Raw genomic sequence first — 22,138 nt, 5'->3', positions numbered from 1 at the left:
ATAATGAATTCATTTTCTTATACAAATTGTTCCAGGAAGCATGGAAAGCTATCCAGCTAATTTTATGAGGCTAGTGGGATCTTAATTCCAAAAATAGTGAAGGGGAGGAAAAAGAAATAACGCTTATTTCATGTATGGCTATAAATATACAAATTCTAAATGAGTTATTATCAGTGTTATCAAATGTGTGTGTATATGCCTGTGTGTGTGTGTGTGTGTGTGTGTGTGTGTGTGTGTGTGTGTGAACTGCATCAGGACTAAGTAGAGTTTAACCCTTAAGATCAGGAAAAAGACAGGGATTTTCCCCATCACCACTGCTGTTTTACATAGTTCTTAAGGCTAAGAACAATTCTATAAGAAAAAAAAAAAAAGTTATAGGTGTAACTACTAAGAGTTGCTACAAAAACAATCACCTTCTAGAAATCAGTATCATTGTTCTACATCATTAATAACCAAGTATAAAATATAGTTTTAAAATATTACAGTTGCATCAAAATTTATGAAGTATCTGGGAATAAACTTAACCAAGAACACTAAGATAAAACTTTTATGGAGAAAATTTTATTTTTTAACTCTAATAAAGGACATAGAAAATGATCTGTATAAATCAAGATATTTGGGGACCTTGGATACTAAAACCTAATGTCAGTGTTCACAAATTAATTTATAAATTGATTGGCATTCCCATCAAATTCTTTTGATATATCTATACACTTAATGTAAAAGTTACAAAGAAGAATAAATGTTCCTGAATAGCCTAGTTTATCCTGAAAAAAAGAATAAATTCTAGCACATATTGAGATATGTAAGAAATAAGATAATTAAGATAAATTAAGGTAATAATAGAAATGAAAAATATAGAAAGCTGGGCACACACATATCTAGACATGATAGATACATAGAAGAGAGAGCAAAAGAATATAAAGATAAAATAAATTAAGATAGTAATAGAAATGAAAAATATAGAAAGCTGGGCACACACATATCTAGACATGATAGATACATAGGAGAGAGAGCAAAAGAAAAAGGGAGGAAGAAGGCTGGGCTTCTTCTATGTAGATTATGATATTATCTGTAAATAATGGCAGTTTTATGTCTTCGTTTCAAATATATATTCACACAGTAAAGATAATACCATACATCTCTGAGAAAAGGAATTTTTGTTTAATAGATGGTATTGGAAAAACTCACTCACTATATAAACAAAAATAATACTGGACCCGTATCTAATATCATATATGAATGAAAGTAGATCTAGATTAATTAAAGATCAAAATATGAAAAGTAAAACCATAAATATAAAGCTAATTGATAAAAGTATAGTTATCTCTGTAATTCAAGACAAAACCTCAAAGCATAAACATTTTTAAAACATGATTTGATGATCTCAAAATTAAGAAAATATATCCAACAAAGAACATGGATAAAGTTAATAGATATATGACATTTGGGAGAATGCATTTGCAGTGTTTCAAACCAACAAGGAACTCTTATCTAAAATATATAAATCAGGCCAGGTGCGGTTGCTCACATCTGTAATTCCAGCACTTTGGGAGGCCGAGGCAGGCGGATCACATGAGCTCAGGAGTTTGAGACCAGCCTGGGCAACATGGCGAAACGCTGTCCCTGCAATACAAAAATACAAAATACAAAAATTAGCCAGGCACGGTGGTGCATGCCTGTAGTCCCAGCTACTCAGGAGGCTGAGGTGGAAGGATCGCTTGAGCCCGGGAGGTGGATGTTGCAGTGAACTAAGATCGCAACACTGCACTCCACCCTGGGCCATGGAGTGAGATCCTGTCTAAAAAATAATCATAATAAAATTAAATATATAAATCAACAATATAAAACAAGAACCTCCAGTTTTTAAATGGGTAAGGGATATGAACAGGAAATTTACAGAAGAGGAAACCCAAAACACCAACAAGCATATTAAAAAGATGTCAAATCTATTAGTAATTTGAGGAATACAAATTAAAACAATGAGATATTATTTTGTGTCTCTTATACTGGCCAAAATTAGAAACCTGGATAATACTAAGAGTTGATGGAGATAAGGATGTATAGAAACTGTCACGCATTGCTAAAGAGTGGGCATGGATGACTCACATTAAGTATGCACTCCCAGTTCTACTCCAGATTATAAATCCCAAAGAAATTCTCACAAAGATCCTAAAGGGGCATTTATCACAGGCTTGTGTCATGGGGATTAGAGGCAGCCTGGTGTTTATTACCAGGGGAGTTTTGTGCAGCCATGAGAAGCAATGGGCTAGTCACACAGTGACACAGGTAGATTTTTAAAATAATACTAAGTGAGAAAAGTAAGGAACAAAATGAAATTTTTAACCCTATATATTTTTATGGTTCAAAAGTATATCCACAAAAGAATGAGTAATATTTTATAAGGGCACATGCAAACAAAAGGAGAAACATTAAATACATTATAGTTATTGCCTGTGGTGGTGGAAGGAAATGAAAATAGGAGATGGAGATAAAAGAGAAAAAATACATTTTAAAAGCTCAAATTATTGAAAAGTCATCATTCCCACTACCACTCATGATTCCATTAGGTATTTTATTCAACAATGGTTTTACTCTAATAGAGATAATAGTAAATTTCATCAAACTTTTCTTTAGTGGTATCTATATTTGTAGTGAATGTGCTTAGCTGATCACGTTGGTAAAATCTTCCTTTAAATTATATATCTGATTCCATAACTAAATTGGATTCCTGTGAATAGACTTGAGCAGTAGTTACTCAATAATGAACCTCTATTTATTCATTTTTTAAATCCCTTCATGTATTGCATCAGACCCTGAAAATATTACTAAATAATTAGACTGACCTTTTTTCTTAATTGAATAGTTACAGAGAATTGACAAAATCATTTATACAAATTGACCAAACTAATATAGACATAATACGGAATTTTAACCATCTCTTCTTTCAGACTTTGTCTCATTTCCTATGTTCTACTCTGAACTGTTATTTCAAGATCGATGAGATAGACAATATAGAAATTCTGTTTAGCTTTAGTACGGAAACTGTTCTTTCATAAAATGTCATTGTTTACATTGCTGAATGAGAAACATCCACACTAATTGGTGTAGATGAAATACAAAAAAAATTTGAAAGGAGTAAATAAGGAAAGGGATTGAAGGGAATAAATTACTAGTTAAATGTGATCACAGGAAAAGTTGAAAAGTATTATTTGTAATATTTTACAGGAAAAGTTGAAAAGTATTATTTGTAATATTTTACAGGAAAAGTTGAAAAGTATTATTTGTAATATTTTACATACTTAAAAAATGAAAAGCAGTTTTTGGCAATCTAATTCAAGAAATCATTTATTCATTAAGTGAATTCCAAATTGGTTTCAACACCATGGAAATCACAGAGAATGACTTTGTTCACATATTTAGTGACAGCCATAATTTAGAAAATTGTCTTACATGGCTATGCATAGCCGAAATTTACGAAGCTAGATGTACAGCTCTTTTTCATGTTGTTGAAATCAGTGTCCTCTTTAAATCAATAGGAAGTTGATGATAAATGACTGCAGGAAGTGAGAGGCGTAGTGAGCCATGCACCATCACTACTTATTTCACGGACCTGAGCAAGACTCCCTACCTACCTGTCAAGACACCTCTAGGAAGCTTCTGATGGCTTCTTAGGAAATAAAAAGGCCTTTTTTTTTTTTTTTTTTTTCTGTTTATGGAAACTTAGTATGGCCCTTGACTCTCAGTAATTTATATTTCTTTCCCATTAGCTAGCAAACATCCAAAATTGCCCAATGATTCCCAAACTGTGTAATAGCTGAGTTAATTCACAGCAGAAGAAAGACATTCCCTTCTAGTCATCTCAGAGGTAAGCTGCAGGACTCCAGGCAGGAAAATAAATGTATATCAGAGTTTCTCATAAAATTGCTTAATTTCAAACTAATATTTAAAAACGAGAAATGAAATTGTTGTAACATGGTATTAAAAAGGTATTTTAAATTGTTTTTCTTTTAAACATGAGTGTGTTTTTATAAGAAATTTATTTATGTTAAATCATATTGTGTACCTAATGGAGCCAAGAGAAAGTTTAGCATTTTACAAAGGGAAAATTTTCATTTAGGTCTCTGTATTTTCATTTAGGTGTCTGTAAAATACTACTGAGGTAGTATTTTTCCATTTCTAGGAACTGAAGATCTGATACATAAATCAAGTGTAGAAATTTAAAGAGCATATTCTTTTTATATATAATATTTCAAAGTTAAAAAAAAGGATATGAAGGTGTGCTAAGTTTTGATGGTCTCTCATTTCTTTCTTGACTCATTTCAGGCCCTAGAAAGTGAATTTGTTTCTTGCCAACTTCATCAGTGGATCGACCTTATATTTGGCTATAAGCAGCGAGGACCAGAAGCAGTTCGTGCTCTGAATGTTTTTCACTACTTGACTTATGAAGGCTCTGTGAACCTGGATAGTATCACTGATCCTGTGCTCAGGGAGGTAGGTGTTAAGTCCCATATTATTCCAAAAATTTCTGTCATCTCTCAAACACAAATTTGACATTCCATCTCTTTCTGTATAATTTTGTTTTCAACATAACTTCTTACAAAACATAGATTTCAGGTTCTTGACATATGTGGAAAAATTGGAAAAAGTCCCCAAACAAGTAATGAGACCAGTATGTGGCTCCTTTTTAAATTGCAGGCACTTTTAATATACTTCTATATCTATATTTTATTTTTCTTACTTCAAAATTTACATTAAAATATGTAATGCTTTATGTGTGTTAGTAATAAATGAAACCTAGCTGAATATTTAAATAGGAATATTTCACATTAAAATAATCTGCCACTGTGGCTATTCTTAAAAATAAAAGCACAAGTGCTAGGATTACAGGCTCAGTGGCTCTTGCCTGTAATCCCAGCACTTTAGAAGGCCAAGGCAGGCGGATGGCTTGAGCCCAGGAGTTCGAGACCAGCCTGGCCAATATGCTGAAACCCCATCTCTACAAAACATACAAAAATTAGCAGGGTGTGGTGGTGCAGGCCTGTGATCCCAGCTACTGCAGGGGCTGAGGTGGGAGGATCGCTTGAACCCAGGAGGCAGAGGTTGCCATGAGCCAAGATTGCACCACTGCACTCCAGCCTGGGTGACAGAGCGAAACCCTGTCTCAAAAAAATAATAAATAAATAAAAGGAATATTTCTACCTTTTAGACAGAATACTCAAAAAAATGCATGAATGAAATAGATGCAGTTATGCTATTTTGTTCTTATGTGTTTTCAATCTGAAATGTTTATAGCTAACAGTTGGGAATTATGTGCTGTAGTATGTGTATAGTATTTTTAGTGAAAATATTCATATAAAATATTACTTAAATCACTTCTACATTCCACAAAATGATTTCAGATAAGTGGAAAGAGTGAAGATGCAACAGCTGCTACATAAGTGTTGCTTCAAGGAAGTGATATCCCAGTCTTCCATTCTACCAGATATCTGCCATCTGTCGTATGCAAAACAAGTAATCATTTCTGCATCTCCAGCCAGTGGAATGCTTTTCTTATTTTTTATTTTAAAGGTGGAAAACTTGTAGATGGGAGCAATGAAGCTCTACAGAAAAATTTGCATTCATAAGTTTATTTCTTATATACCTCTATAAAATTAAAATGACTCCATTTGCATGGTTCAAGCAGAGAAGAGGAAAAGGAAGGGAAGAGCCTCATAATCATTGATCCTTGGACCCTTAGGGCAAAATATTCTGAGAACACGTTGCAAGCATATTATTAGGGGCAATATTGTACCATATTGTGTGCACAAGAAGATAAAATTATTGCCTGAAGCCAAGAGAAAAACATAGAGACAGAATGAATGAATGAGAGAGAAGGCAGGTATTATGAAATTGGCTGGTGAAATAAGGAATTTTCTCTACAAATCATTACACTCACCCAACTGAGTATCCCCAGTTATGTGTAAATTGTAATCAGATTATTTGGTAGGAGATAATTCTGAGCTTAATTATTCTTTTAACTATACACCCTTGCTTATTACATGCCTGTTTTATTAAATACTTTATAAGCTATTCTTTTAAGGCTAATACCTTTTAGAATCAGAAAAAAAGAAAACAATTGTAATACTTCATCCTTATATTCCAAGATCAACTCTGAATTATCTTTTGACTTCTAAATGTCATAGACATTTTTGCTTTTGGATATTTTGTTATACATTTTTACCCATTACAATAAAGTTCTATTCTTATAAAGAAAGTTGAAAGTTAATCCTGTTGGGCAAAACAAATTAAATACATTAAACACAAAATAAAATAAATTAAATACATTAAATACAAAATAAAATACATTAAGCATCTTATATGTGATGAAAGTGCAAGGCAGCATTAAAATTGACAGAAAAATAGCAGGTTTTTCTAATTTAAATGAGGGTTTAAAAAGAGATAACTGAAAGAATTTGAAAATGAAATTAAAATGGAAACTTTCTTTACATGGATACAGTGTTCATTATTTGAATCTTATAAAATACCTGTTTCTACAAAATAACACGTCATTGCTTTGGACAGTGAAAGAATTGCGTATAAGGCTTTGTTAATGTAGAAATTCTTAATGAAACATTACATAGAAATGTAAAATGTAAAATGTAAAAATTAAAAATTAAAAATTGTTTTCTGTTGAATGGGAATGTTTCAAGCATATGTTGGCATATTATATGGATGGTCTGAAAAATATCTTGTATTACAGCTTTATGACCTTCTAGTGATGCAGACTGTCTATTGCTAGGGTGCCTCAGCTCAGGACTCTGGCTCCTTTCAGCATGCTCATTCAAAGCACATAATTGCCAGACACTCAGGTTTCATTAGAGAGACCCAGAGTCATACTGTGAAATGTATGTTCTTTCTCCCCAAACCCCTTGCCCACTTCCTCAACCCTATAATTCTGTGTCAGTTCTTAGAACACTATACATGCGAAGGAGCGCATACCTGGAATACTCTTACTTCCCTTCCCCCAGCCCCCAGAGGCCTGAGCACACATCAGCAGAGAGGTTTATCATGATCCCGTGGACCTGTGTGGACTCAAGATTGCTTAGGAAGAGCCTCTATCTCCTTGTGACCACTAGGGGGCCATTTAGTACAGTGTAGACATAACAGATTAAATGATTTCAAAGGATGCTAGTAAATTTCCCCTTGCCCACTTCCCACCATTCGCCCCTCTAACATATTCCCGTTGCTGTTAATGCCAGTTAGCCAAGTAGAAGCTAACAGATTCCCACAAAGACAGTTCTGTACTAACATTTAAGAATGTGAGGAATAGTGCCCTCCAAAGGACGAGAGCCCACCTGAATCCTGTGAGCTGGGTAAGTGAGGCCGAGTCATTCAATCTCACTTTACCTCAGTTGCTCTCTCTGTAAATACATCTATTGTTATAAGAAAGAACCCAGATAAAATGGAGTGAAGTACAGCATATTCATTATTTAGTGCTCATTTATGCACCCTTACCTATATACAACCCCTATGAGTAGACCATGTAGGAGGCACAATACCTTTTTTTAAAACATTCTTGTTGAGTTCCTGGAGGTCTTGTACTGCTGTGTCATGACTTGAGAGAGTTGATTCCCACCTAAGTGGTTGGACACAGACTCTTGGAAAAAGCAGAGTTTAAGATATTAACCCTTTTATTGAGCTCAATACATTTCTTTTATTTGATAATGTTTATCTTAGCATTTTCAAAATACAAAGATTGTACATTTCATATAGATAAAACCAAAGGAAGGCTAATTATGGCTACACTAAACTCCAACTAGCCTAAGATGGATTTTTTCATGCTTAAATTAAACACTAATTTAAAAAGAGAAATATTTAATATATGAATATCTACATATGTCTCCTTTGTAAAAAAAAAAAAAAAAAAATTCTACTACCTGCCTATAACTGAGTTTTGAAGTTAGTGCTAAAGTTTGAGAAATGGCTTAAGGTTATTGATTCATTCTTCCTTGACAGGTGAAATCGTGAAGCAGCACTAACCACAGCAATTATGGCATTAAAATGTCAAGAAATTAGAGGTCAGAATAACAGATAATTTTCTTCTCTATGTCAGATTGAAAATTGACATTCTTTGACAGTTTAGGAACTCTGGCTGAGAAAATTATGACAGCTTAACTTATTTTATACTTGTAAAGCAGTAATTGATAATAAACTTTATCATGACAGCCTCTGGGCAGAAACATGACAGTACAGTTCTGGTACAAAGCTCTTCTTAATATGTAAACACTAGATCTGTTGGATAGTAGATATTATTTAAATTGTCTAAAGTCTTGGCTTACATCATAATCTTCTATGCACCTTTTTTCATAGATGAGCTCTACTATTTGAGCAGTTTTTCAAGCATTATAAAGAATATTTTTTCTTATCCATTTTTATATATTAAGAAGAAGTATATGACCTGATTTATATTTTTTACTTACTAAATGATGACCAAGAAACTTCATCCTGTGACCTGCTTAGGAAAGAGAATATTCTGGTTGGTAATCATTTAGTCCCATGGTTTTCTAACACCTTGATGCTCAAATGTGGCCCATAACCCAGCAGAATCAGCATCACCTGGGAACTTGCTAGAACTTCAGCCTCTCAGCCTTCCCCAACCAACTAAATACATGTAATGAGATCCCTATGCAACTTGTTTGAGACATTAACTTTTAAGAAGCACTGCTCTACTAAAGCTGTGTTAGGATCATTTGGAAAGCTTTTTTTTTTCCCCTACAAAAGTACAGAGAATGGTACAATGAACCTCCATGTACCTATCACCCAATTTCAAAAATTTAAAACCATTTCATCAAAACCTCACCCCTCCCCTTGTTTTTTTTTTTTTCTTTCAGAGACAGTCTCACTCTGTTACCCAGGCTGAAGTGCAGCGGCTTACTGCAACCCACCTCCCAGGTTCAAGCAATTCTCCCACCTCAGCCTCCCAAGTAGCTGAGATTACAGACACCCACAACCGCGCCTGGCTAATTTTTGTATTTTTAGTAGAGACAGGGTTTCACCATGTTGGCCAGGATGGTCTTAAACTCCTGACCTCAGGTGATCCGCCCGCCTCAGCCTACAAAAGTGCTAGGATTACAGGCATGAGCCACTGTGCATGGACGGCCCCCCTGTACTATTTTTAAGTACACATGTGATACCCATCTAACTTCCCATCCACTCTATCTTCCCCTTCACATGGGTATCTCAGAATATCCAGGGAAAGGCTTCAAGCAAGTCTTATTTTGAAAAAAAAAAAAAAATTATCTAGGAATTTCCCACATATTCCCAATTAAAAAACATTAATCTGGCCTAACACTCTCATTAAATAATTTTTTGTTTGTTTGTTTTGAGACAGAGCCTCGCTCTGTCGCCCAGGCTGGAGTGCAGTGGCACAATCTCGGCTCACTGCAAGCTCCGCCTCCCGGGTTCACGCCATTCTCCTGCCTCAGCCTCCCGAGTAGCTGGGACTGCAGGCGCCCGCCACCACGCCCGGCTAGGTTTTTTTGTATTTTTAGTAGAGATGGGGTTTCACCGTGTTAGCCAGGATGGTCTCAATTTCCTGATCTTGTGATCCGCCCACCTCGGCCTTCCAAAGTGCTGGGATTACAGGCGTGAGCCACCGCGCCCGGCCTAAATAATTTTTTCAGCTGGGCGTGATGGCTCACGCCTGTAATCCCCACACTTTGGGAGGCCGAGGCGGGTGGATCACTAGGTCAGGAGTTCAAGACCTGTCTGCCTCAGAGTATGATTATATTGTATGCCATAGGCAACAAAAATGGATAGAAAGATGGGAATGAGATTGTAAGTTGTATCACAGCTCAACCATTAGTATTTGAGTGACATGAAGTCAGTCACTTGAATTTTATGTACCTGTATTTTCTCAACTAAAAAAATGATGACAGAGATGATACCTAATTCATAGGAGAAAAATATGTGAAAATACTTAAACTATAAAGCACTACACAGGCATTATTACCTAAAGGCATAATTAAATGAAGTTATCTTAGAAGAACTTTTGTTTCAATAATTTCATTATATATGACACCAAAACTATCAATTTAATTTAAAAAAATCTGTTAGCAACAGAGAAAATAAGTTAATTTGTTTTAATATTATTTAGTAAAAAGAAGCAGTTGTGGCTTTTAAATTTATTTTCAATACTGTCTCCAAAATTTTATAAAGATGGCCTAATTGCAGCCCACTTATTGCCTGTAACATTCTTTCTTGATCTAAATTAGTATTAGCATTTATATCCTTTATTATCCTTTATATTTTTAAAAGTTTTACATTAGGCCAGGCGCTGTGGCTCACGCCTGTAATCCCAGCACTTTGGGAGGCCGAGGTGGGCAAATCACGAGGTCAGGAGATCGAGACCATCCTGGCTAACACGGTGAAACCCCGTCTCTACTAAAAATACAAAAAAATAGCTGGGCGTGGTGGCGGGCGCCTGTAGTCCCAGCTACTCGGGAGGCTGAGGCAGGAGAATGGCGTGAACCCGGGAGGCGCAGCTTGTAGTGAGCGAAGATCATGCCACTGCACTCCAACCTGGGCGACAGAGTGAGACTGTCTGAAAAAAAAGTTTTACTTTAGTGTCATTAGTTTTCTGTTCATATTATCAAATGAATTAGCATCACTATTACTGGCATTAAAGTTGTACTGGTTCAGCAAGAGAAAAAAATTGAGTCAATATTTCAACAGAAGCTGTAAGCATATACCAGACAAGTTATTAACAAGATACTAAGTTCTGAGCTTGTCATGATACTTGTCATCATTCTATAGTTGACATTGCCAAACTGAAAATGATTTCAATGGCTTCTTTTTAACGGTGAGAGGTATGCACATAAGTCTATCATAAAAGGCTGTTTTGCTGGCAGCTATTAGAACATACGAGCCATTGCAATATTTATTTATAGATATACACATTTATTTATGCTGGAAATATTAAAATATTAAGTAGTTTTTAATATTACCAACAGTCACAAAAATGTGGCATTTTTAGTCTAATTTTCTGTTAATATTTCTTGGTTTTCTTAGCTTATAGTTTCTTTTTCTACCTTTTTCTCAATCTGACAGGGATAACACCGCCTCCCTTTGGATCTGCTGTGGTGAAAATATGCCCATAGGAAGTAGGCTAGATTACTTCAGTTTTTATTTTCTTGCTGAAATATTCCTTGTTACTACAGAGAATTGACATGATAGGGCTGTCAAGAACCAGAAGATAGATGTGTCTTTAACCAAAACAGCTGCAGTGCTGGCTTTTCTGAGAAGATGAATTCATAAAATTTATAAGACAAAAAATTAACACACTTTTTCATCCTGATGATGTAAATGAAGGGTAATTTAAAGGCCCATAATGACAACATTGAGGGCCTCTACAATCATTGCCTTCCTTGAATTCTTTCTATTATTCTTTATTCTTTCTATGAATCCTTTATCCCTCAGCCTTTCCTCCCCCCATTTCTGACTCTCTTTGATATGACAAGGAATATCAACACCACCTGCCCGATCTGCGTGAATGAGTTGTAGCACAAAGTTATCCATTTACAGATGCCATGATGCCTAATTGTCTTCATATGGGGGATATCCAGGGTTCTCCTGGGCAGTTATTCTGAGAAGTGATTGCAACAAATGATCACAAAGTGGTTGATAAAGATTTCTTAAAACCATCTTAATTTCCCCCTATAATTACTGCATGTTTTACTGGGATGAAAATTTTAACAGATTCAAAAGCCAAATTAAAATGGAAAGAAAACCCCTACATTTTAATTAGTGGAGTGAAAATACATATTTGGTGTTCTTTAAAGCTAAAGGATCATTTTGGGAACACGAAAAATACTATGATTCCTAAAACTAATAAGGATATAGGTCCAAATATCTTTGTTATGTGTTTCTCACTGCAAAGGTTTACACTGAGAGCCATAAGGCTTGCATTGCAAAGGTTTGATGAAAAAGGTTTTAATATAGAAATTAGTATCAAGGAAATTAATGACACACATTTAATTTTGATTAGTGAATAAATCTTTAATTTAGGTCTATCTTGCCTCCTCATAATTACTGCAGTACTTTACTAGGCCGTGGTCGTTAATCGTCCACTAGAAAAGCATAAATAATGCAGCTAGTCAAAGTTGGATGTATGTCGTTTATGTGACTTGTGCCTCTTCCTCTGCTTTGTGTTATTTTTATTGTGTGGTGTTGAGAAGTGCTAATTATTGATTTTCAGAAATTAACAGCAAGTACTTTCACAAGCATCTAAAGCCATATTTTACTCAAGGGAAGAAGGGTGAAAATTGCAGCCTCTGCCGTTTATAATAGAAATAGCTGGAAGGGATTTCCTCATCTTCTGTTAACATAGATTTCACTTCTATAACACAGTTGTTACCTCAGCATAAATTAACAATTATTCAAAACATATTGCATGCTTCAATTTGTTGAAATAGATATTACTCCATCTAAGTACCTAGGCATTTCAGTTAGATATTTAGAACTCATTTTTAAACATTTTAAACATATTGATAATGAGCCTATTTAAAGCCATTTGAAGTCTCAATACAGTATATCTAAATTATTGTTGCCCATTTATGTCAAACTCAAGAAGAATATTTTGTTCTGCTGAATACATCCAATAATACTTTATCCTCACTTTAGTATACTAAAAGTATATGATTTCAATTTGGAATATTTATACCAGCACCTGGTAAACCTGTGTGTCAATGTCATTCCACATACCAAACAAATCTATTTCAGCTTTTTTTTTTTTTTTTTGAGACGGAGTCTCACTCTGTCGACCAGGCTGGAGTGCAGTGGCGCGATCTCGGCTCACGGCAAGCTCCGCCTCCCGAGTTCACGCCATTCTCCTCCCTCAGCCTCCCGAGTAGCTGGGACCACAGGCACCCGCCACCTCGCCCAGCTAATTTTTTGTATTTTTTTTTTAGTAGAGACGGGGTTTCACCGTGTTAGCCAGGATGGTCTCGATCTCCTGACCTCGTGATTTGCCCACCTCGGCCTCCCAAAGTGCTGGGATTACAGGCGTGAGCCACCGCGCCCGGCCTATTTCAGCTTTTTAAAAAAATATTTTCCCATGATTAAACACTTCCAGTGAACTTATAAAGGCCACCACCTCTCTCATTCCTACTCCTACACCACCACCTCCCCCTCAACTTGTTTTCCTCCTTCTTCACCTCCTGAATCAGCCAGCATAGAGTTTAGTTTATATAAACTTATTCAACCAGGGAAAATTTGGCAGGGATGTCATACTGATTCTTCTCACCTGTGGTAAAGGATTTGTGGGTTGAGTCCTCTACTTAGGTACCATTTAATGATTAATCCCCAAGTGGGCAAAGAACCAGAAACCTGGAAGAATCCTTAAGCGATCATCTGCTAAAATCTTTGCTTCCAGGCAGGCCAATCCCTAAGTCATCTAGAAAAGAGTATTTCAGTTCTCTTCCTGAGTATCAACAAATATTTATTGCAATGAGACTCTACAGCCTTTCCTATATGCTTACAATGTTTATCCTGAAATATTTAAAATCCTCAGTGAAAATGCCCCTTGCTTGGATATAATCTTTTTTTGGTCATTCCTACCCCAACATGTAGCAAAAGGTAACCAGAATTTCTCTCATTTGTTGTGCCTGAATGACAGTCCTATTTGTATCAGTCAGGATCTCAGCACATTACCTTTCAAAGCGATAATGAAGACTCCAAAGAAGACATACACATGACCAACAAGTATGTGCCAGCATCATTCATCGTTAGGGAAACGCAAATCAAAGCTGCAGTGAGATACCACTTCACACCCATTAGGTTAGCTACTATCAAAATAGAAAATAACAAGTGTTAGTGAGGATGTAGAGAAACTGGATGTCACGACATCTGAACTGGAGGGACAAGGATCTTAAACCCAAAGTACGAGAGATGTTTCTGTTGAATGTAATGCTACATGAATGCTTGATTTATCAAGCGCCAAAAAGGCATTGTATAGTAGGAAATGTAAGTGGGGTGGCTTATGGCTTCTTTATCCTCTGATTCTAGCACTTTCAAGTGAGCTGTTGTGTACTGTATCATATTGTAGCTATTAGGGAAGAGAAGAATGTTGCTTAAGAAAGAACATCACCATTGATTTTAAATACAAGTAGCAGGGTATTGCCTTTGATTCAACTGTTTTAAGTCCTCATTTTCTCAAGCTAAGTGCTTGCTGTTCCCAAATATGCAAGAATAACTTTTACACTTTTTCCTTCCAACACTTCTTGATTGGCTTTGCAGAAATAAAGTTTAAAAAAAAAAAAAGAAACTGGAAACTTTGTGCACCATTGATAGGAATATAAAAGGCTACCACTGGTATAGCTGCTGGAAAAAGCAATATGGCAATCGTTCAAAAATTAAAAATAGAATTCCCTATGACCCAGCAAATTCTACTTCTGGGTATATATCCAAAAGAATTGAGAGAAAGGGTTTCAACAGGAGCATTTTTCATAATAGTCAAAAGTTGAGGCCAGGCTCAGTGGCTCACACGTGTAATCCCAGCACTTTGAGAGGCTGAGGCAGGCAGATCACAAGGTCAGGGATTTGAGACCAGCTTGGCCAATATGGTGAAACTCCATCTCTACTAAAAATACAAAAATTAGCCAGGCATGGTGGCGGGCACCTGTAGTCCCAGCTACTCAGGAGGCTGAGGCAGGAGAATCACTTGAACCCAGGAGGCGGAGGTTGCAGTGAGCTGAGATTGCGCCACTGCACTCCAGCCTGGGTGACAGAGCAAGACTCCATCTCAAAAAAGAAAAAAAAAGTTGAAAGCAACCCAAGTGTCCATGGATGGATGAATGGATAAACAAAATGTGGGGTGGTGTATGTGTGTGTAATGCATTATTAGTCAACCTTAAAAAGGAAGGAAATTCTGACACATGCTACAACATGGATGAACCTTAAGGACATTAATACTAAGTGAAACAAGCCAGTCACAAAAAGACAAATCCTGTATGATTCCACTTCTATGAGGTATCTTAACGAGTCAAAATCATTGAGAAAGAAAGTGGAATCGTGACTCCCAGGGACTAGAGGGAGTGGCGAGTTTTTGTTTAATAAATATAGCGTTTTAGTTTTAGAAGATGAAAAGAGTTCTGGAGACTGGTTACACAATAGTGTGAATGTCCTTAACACTACTGAACTGTACTCTTAAAAATGGTTAAGGTGGTAAATTTTGTGTTATGTATATTCTACCACAATGAACTTTTTTTAAAGGATAATGAAGAGAGTTTAATAATGGTTCTATTTACAAAGTTATAGACTTGGTAAAGTGGATGAACAAGGGAAAGTGACAAGGAAAGGGAGCCATTCCCAGGATCTGGCAATAAAAGTGCTCACCCAACAAGAGCTGTGGCCTTAGGTAGAGGAGTACCAGCCAGGCACTGCCAAAACGGGACTTGGCAGAGCGGGTCCATAGAATCCTGTCTCTGCTCCTGAGCTGTGTCATCGGCTGAACCCACTGGGAAGGTAGAGAGCAAGGGAGCACAGGTCTATGGACACGCATCTTCCAGAGCCAAGGAAGGTGTCCAGCTCACCGGTTCTGTTCCCCCTGGGTTGTTCATTTCTCTAGGCCAAGAAGACTTATTTAAGGCTTCCAGGCTTGGTCAGCCACAGTCAGCTACATTAAAATGCACTCATTCTTCCTACCTGAGTTGACTTATACTTATTTTAAGTGGAAAAATTGAGTGAGCTTGTCATTGATGGCACTGACCTGATTTGGACAGAAAATATTCTGGATGGAGCATTTTCTATCTGGAGGAAATGGTGCTTACTTTTTCACATTCATTTGTTAAGTCAATTATGTAATATCACCATTATAATTCAACATGCCAAGGAGGAAACAGGGATCAGCAAGAGGATAAGTCACATCTTCATTCTGCTTAGATTTACGCTAAAAGAAAGAAACCAAGAATTAAGGCAGGTAACTGGACAAATCAGAATCCTTCCCTCAAATATTGTCTAAGCGCATCTACTAATTAAGGCAAATGTGGGCCCTTTTTACTCAGATTACCAAATATTTGCTTAAATATTCTAATAATTTTGCCAGGATAGGTTTAGCCTTAATGCAATTGAAGGTTAAAACAAAAGGAAAAATATTTATTCTTCTGTTTTGTGGTTTCTATGAAAAACTAGAAGCAGTTGAATATAAAATAGCATTTTAATTTTTTATATAGTTTAATATTTATAAAGCAAGAAATAACAAAGCACGGATATTATTTGCTTGATTTATTTTGCTCCTGTTTTTCCAGCATTAAAAAGTAATGCTTTATATGATCTTGTTTTATTACAACAATAAACCAGAAGCAAAAGCTTATCAGTTAAAATATAGTCTGCCACTAAATAACCTTTCCTTTTATCATTTCAGACTTAAAATTCCATTGTTTTTGTTTATTTTTTACCTGTTTGGCATTGGTAGAATTGCAGGTGGAACAGAAAGACGATATCAATCACATGTATTTTTTTATTTTGTGTCAAATTTGTATTTTTTGGTTTAAAAAAGAGTACTTTTAAGTATTAAAATAAAAGCCTTGTAAGTAAGAGCTATACAGTGAGATAAACAAAACGCTAAGGAAACTTTGAAAATTTTTTTCTGTTTTCTCAAGCAACCACTTTTACTACTTTTTCTTGAATTTTGTGAAAATTGTTAGTGAATTTACTGGTATTTGGATGTAGTTTGATATTTTGCATTGTGGGTACCATAACCTATAGTACTTTATAAAATGCTGATTTTTCTGAAAAACAATTTAAAAGTTTATACAGACCAGGGAGATGGATGAATAGGTCATTTGAGAGACTCTATTATTAGCTCCTTTGTGCTGTCTGTCATGGCTCCATAGACCTGATGGCATTTCATCTGAAAGATAATACTGAATTACATTTACCAAAAAAAAAGTTGTAATCATTCTATGGAGAAAAAGGTAAATGGGTTAAATCTACCTGCAATGTGGGAAAGACAAGATTAACCAAAGTTTTTACCTACCACACACCAGAGAAGTTATGGCTTCTGAATTCTGGCTTACTTGGTTGCCATATTTAATTTTACCTTAGTAGGAAGTCTTTTATATTAATAAGCAAATGTGCAACACATAAGCACACAGTATATTTATCAATTTCCTCTTCCGAGGATTTAATTCCAGGTATGTATCTTTATTCATAGAGGAGGTAGAACTTCCTTGGAAGGAAAGCCAGAAAGGAAAGAAAACAATTAAGAGATACAGAGGTCAAAGGAATAAGGCATATGTCACATCATAGCTAACACACACGCCCCTTCGTGCACACTTTAGAGGACACCTTCTCTAAATGGATGAATTACAAAAGGCACTCCTTGCTCTGGCTCTCAAGGTAGATTCTGTCACTTATTTGCCTTCCAACTGGGCATCTTTGTACAGGGCATAAACAGCATACCCATGCACAGTGGCCCTGACCTATGAGGAAGAAGAAAGACTCAAGAGAACTTGTTAAGGAAAAAGGGGACTCCCATGAAGATGTCATGATTTTGTAACTTAGTAGGTGGGTCCTGCAGAATCGTATAAAGGAGAGCATCAATAGACTAAGGAATGGGATAATCAGGAAGTAGGGAGGGGACAAAAGGGAAAGTGTCCCTAAAACTTATCCTTAATGGGAGCTGTATACACAGATAAGCAGGTAAAACTGAGTTATGTGTCATATATGTGTTTGTAATCTGAAAATCATTTATACTGTTCAGATTTACTTATTTTGTTCATTTGTGCATAACTCAGTTCACATTTATCTTTACTTTTCTGCATATACCTACAGAATTCCACGTTTTAGAACTTCCTCAAGGTGTTGAACCTACCTATTTCTTGGTGCGTCTTAGCTGGAGAGAAAAATAAATGCTAAGCACATGATGTCAGTTCAATAAATATTCAGCAAAACAACTTTTATAATCAGTAAGAATCCATATAACAATTAAAATTTATTACTCTTTAACTTAATTTTCATTTCTGCTTTAACAATTCCAGGTAAAGAAATAATTATTATAATTGTTTTATGAGGCAATTGAGTTTTGATATATACAAGTTTTACTAATAAGTTATCAGTACCCTAAAAGACCACACACTGTAAATCATTACTTTATTCACAGCTTCGACCATTACATTTTGGGTTCACAAATACTTACAGAAAATAAATACACAAAACCATTTTGGAGAAACAGTTTGGCAGTAAAACTAAACTTACTCCTACCCTATGACTCAGCAATCCCATATCTAGGTATAGACCCTCCAGAAACTGGCTGCTAACCTCCATCAAAAGACATACACAAGAATCTTCGAAGCAACTGTATTCATAATAACCTGAAACTGCTAACAACCCAAATATCCATCAACAGGAGAATTGATAAATTGTGGTAGGTTAATACAGGGGAATACTGTACAGCAAAAAAAATGAACAAACTACTGATACGTACAACAAGGTTGAATCTTGCAGACATTATGTTGCTCCAAAAAGCAGAAACAGAAAATATGTAGTGTATAACTCAATTTATCAAAAATTCAAAAATAAAAAATAATCGATGGTAAACATCAAAATAATTATTAGCTTGACAGGGTGATGGGGCTAGATAGGGGGAATAATTGGCTGGGGAGGCACACAAGGTTACCAGTATCTATGTATTCTCTCATGTAACCACCACCCAGACCAAGATATGGAACCTTCTAGTTCCATTCCAAAGTCCTCTGTCTTAATCTAGATGATGGTTAGAAGAACTGAAAAAATGTATACACATACATATATACATTCATCAAGCTGTACACGTAAGATTAGTGTGCCTTATACACCTTTATCTTAAACCTTAAAAAATGAGAAATTTGAATAAATAAATAAAAGTGAATGCACATAATAAGCTTAACTTCAAGATACCAAAATCAGTGATTTCTTAATAACATTAAGAAAGAATATTATTTAAGTACAAGCAAATCTATATTTTCATGTTATTCTACCAAAGTGTTGTCTACCAATGGATGCACGGTCTTTTGTATTTGCGAAACATCAAACGTTTTCTTAGCCACATTTGTTTTAAAAAATCTAGTGGTTTAAGCCTATTACCTATGCTAGCTTTGTATGAAATATGTAAGTCTCACGATACCACTGTTTATTTAAGTAAAAAGTTACTATGATTTATTGATTCTAAGATGCACACCATTTTCATATCTCAATACTCCAAAATCATAATGTGTCTTACAGTCAATCAATCATAGTAATAGTATATAAATAATGGAGCTTCTAATAATAGATAACATAGATTTAATGAAATTGGATTGACAGACATTTCCAAAGTTTTAGTGTTTTTCTATATACATTATACATGCTCATGAGCTCACGTGATCAATGTTAACTCATTTTGTGTTTACTGGAAAGTACAACAGATATACAAAGCAATTGATATCTTGTAATACAAATTAAAGTTTTAATTATTATATTTTAAAAGGATTCACAAACCCCGAAGTATATAAGAACCAGACAGGGAATAGATGAGTGACACAAGCCAGTGGCAGTGCCCAGGTCACATGAGTGGTGGGCGTTACAAAAGGGCAGTTGTGCAGGAATGCTGATGTGGTATTGCCTGATCTGCTAAGTTTTTAAGAGAAGCCAAAAAATACAATTTATTGCATGCCATTTACTGACCTGTAAATTTCAAATAGAAGCCATGTCTGTGAGCTGAATCTAGCCCATGGGATGCCAGTGTGTGACTTTGGGCTGACTGTAAGCTCTTTGAGGGCAGAAATCTTTATCTGTTTTATTTTACCAGTATCATTAATATCTAGAATGGAATCTATTATGTAGTAGGTACTCAACAAATACATGCTTTGTGAATAAATAAAGTTAACATTAAATCTCTCTGACCCTTGTAGACCAATGTATAGAGAAATAGATACATGTAGAATTTTTTTAATGACATTTCTGGATAATATAGAAGGAATTCATCTCACAGTTCCAGTAGTTATTTTTTTTAACTTGATAATATTTGGAAATTTTTAAGGGAAAAATATATGGCAGAAAAGCTTTCATGCTGTTGACAAGCTAATTCTTACTGAATCTTCAAACCTGAGCTCTGTCCTTTTTTCAAAAGTCTCTTTCCTAAGAACCTATTCCCCTTCCCCTCTGTCACTCCCTGGGCTCCCGGGGCAGCCTGGGCTTGTCTCCACTGTGGTCCTGCTCCCTACCGTGTGACACACTTTATTTTGGGGGCTGCTAACTTCCTGAGGTCAGTCTGGTATCTGACTTTGTATCCCTTGGCGTAGAGTAAGCATTCAACAAATGTCTGTTCATTGTTTTTGTGGTATTGAATTGTAAAAGTAAAAAATTCTGAAGTGCTTTTCTTTTTCTAGACTAGGTTTCAGTTTTGTACAAATGCCCTGCTTCTATATTCACCAAATATTTTTAGAATCTCTGCTAAGACTAACTCACCGTCCTGACCTGCAGAGATTCAGTCTGCACAAACAGACATACATAAAGAATTGTGTGTTAAAATCTATAGTAAAGGAGAAAAATGTGCTGTGAGAATATGCAGGGCATTCATTATGATTTAGGGAGTCTGGGAGGTGAAGGATTTAGATCCCTGCCCAAGGTTAGCATTCAGGGAGGATTTTCTCCTCCATTCTCCTACATAGCTCTCCGAACAACTACCTCATTGTAACAATTCATGGGTTGCAGAATGGGTTCTGCGTGTCACCAGGCAACCCTCCCATGCACAGGACCTGCACACTTGACAAGAAAGTCATTGGTGACCCCCTGAAAGTGGGAAAGGACAGAAAATCTTACATGGGGAGCAGGTGAAGAAAGACAGTAGGTGCTCACTTCCCCCTCAAACGTTTTAGGAATGACAAGAAGTAGAACTTAAAGGAGACAGCATGCTTTTCAAGATCAGAAAGATCTGTACATTTTTAAGTCAGAGGGTAAGGAATTACTGGAAGGCAGGATTACCAGATAGCTAAAAGGTAAATATTGGACTGAGATCCTTTGGGTCATGAAGGCATGTAAAGTAGAACACAAGGAAGAGGGAGTCAGTATAGTCTCAAAAGAAATAAACATTCAGTGTCGAGAACTGAGTGTCTTAATGAAAGGATAAAGTTAGTCACAATCTCATCTTTATCCTGATGCCTGATTGGGGAGCTCTTTTAAATATCTACGCCTATGTACTCTGCCTTAGTCCAAAAAGGTCAGAGTTGGGACTCACTGAAGAGAACAGCACAGAAGATTTCTAGAAATTTTATCCATTTCCTAACATTTTCTAGTACAATTTTAATACTTTAAGAAACAAAACGGGAGTCAAGCAAAGCATGTTTGTTGACTAATTCCTTCAACAAACATTTAAAGGCTCCCTACGAAGTGCAAGACACTGATCTAGAGACTAAAACATGTTTTAATTTTACCTCTGGCTCCTCGCTCCCACTTGGGTCCTTTTTCTGGGAAGTAAAAACAGGAGTTAGCGGTATCTGTCGTTAGAGAGACGTTTAGCTGTTCGTGATACATGAAGCTAGGTATTAAGCATTTGCTAACCAGGGCAGCGCTAACGATAAAATTACCACTTTTGTTTCCCGAATAATTCTCAAGAGTTAGTTATTAAAAATGTGAAGCTAACCAGAAATGGTCTCTTCCCCCTTTTATAATCATAAATCTTGCACTGGGGAGATAAAAGTAGGATGTAAATGCATCATATGTGAATAAAATTTAGTTAAATAGTCACACTTTACTTATGAGTGGACACCATGCAAATAAATGTATACATAAAAATTGGACAGCACTTAAAGAGATTTAATAATTTATCCCGTTGCCTCTGCAGATAAAAGAACCAAAGTCCCATTTACGTGATGGCTAAAATATGGCAGATACTGATGCATTCATGTTTAATATTGCTAATAAATTTGCAGGTTTGCATTTTTCTTTGATAAACATTTTCTTGAAATGCGGTGTAGGAGGACAGATTTTTAAATTTAAGTACTTTATATATTAGAATTGGAGATAGCGATGAGATTAGTGGTGGTGCTATGTCAAGAGCCATCTACCAACTCACCTGTGCTTCTACAAACACTTAGCTATGATTTTCGTATTTCACTTTTATGTGCAACCAAATTTCACA

General features: G+C 35.8%; 1 protein-coding gene across 6 annotated transcripts in view; it reads left to right on the top strand.

Moving 5' to 3' along the window:
* Positions 1 to 22,138, top strand: part of NBEA (neurobeachin) — a 723,704-nt gene that overhangs the window by 674,162 nt on the left and 27,404 nt on the right. For all 6 annotated transcript variants that reach the window (XM_030818536.1, XM_030818537.1, XM_030818538.1 and 3 more), the window contains one exon: positions 4,327 to 4,494. In XM_030818536.1, the coding sequence (XP_030674396.1) occupies positions 4,327 to 4,494 (168 nt within the window). The remainder of the gene's footprint in view (positions 1 to 4,326; positions 4,495 to 22,138) is intronic.

The sequence above is a fragment of the Nomascus leucogenys genome, chromosome 9 (assembly GCF_006542625.1).
Source record: "Nomascus leucogenys isolate Asia chromosome 9, Asia_NLE_v1, whole genome shotgun sequence".
Lineage (NCBI taxonomy): Eukaryota > Metazoa > Chordata > Mammalia > Primates > Hylobatidae > Nomascus > Nomascus leucogenys.
The sequence above is the reverse complement of the archived record's forward strand: the minus strand, read 5'-3'. Positions and strand labels throughout refer to the sequence as shown.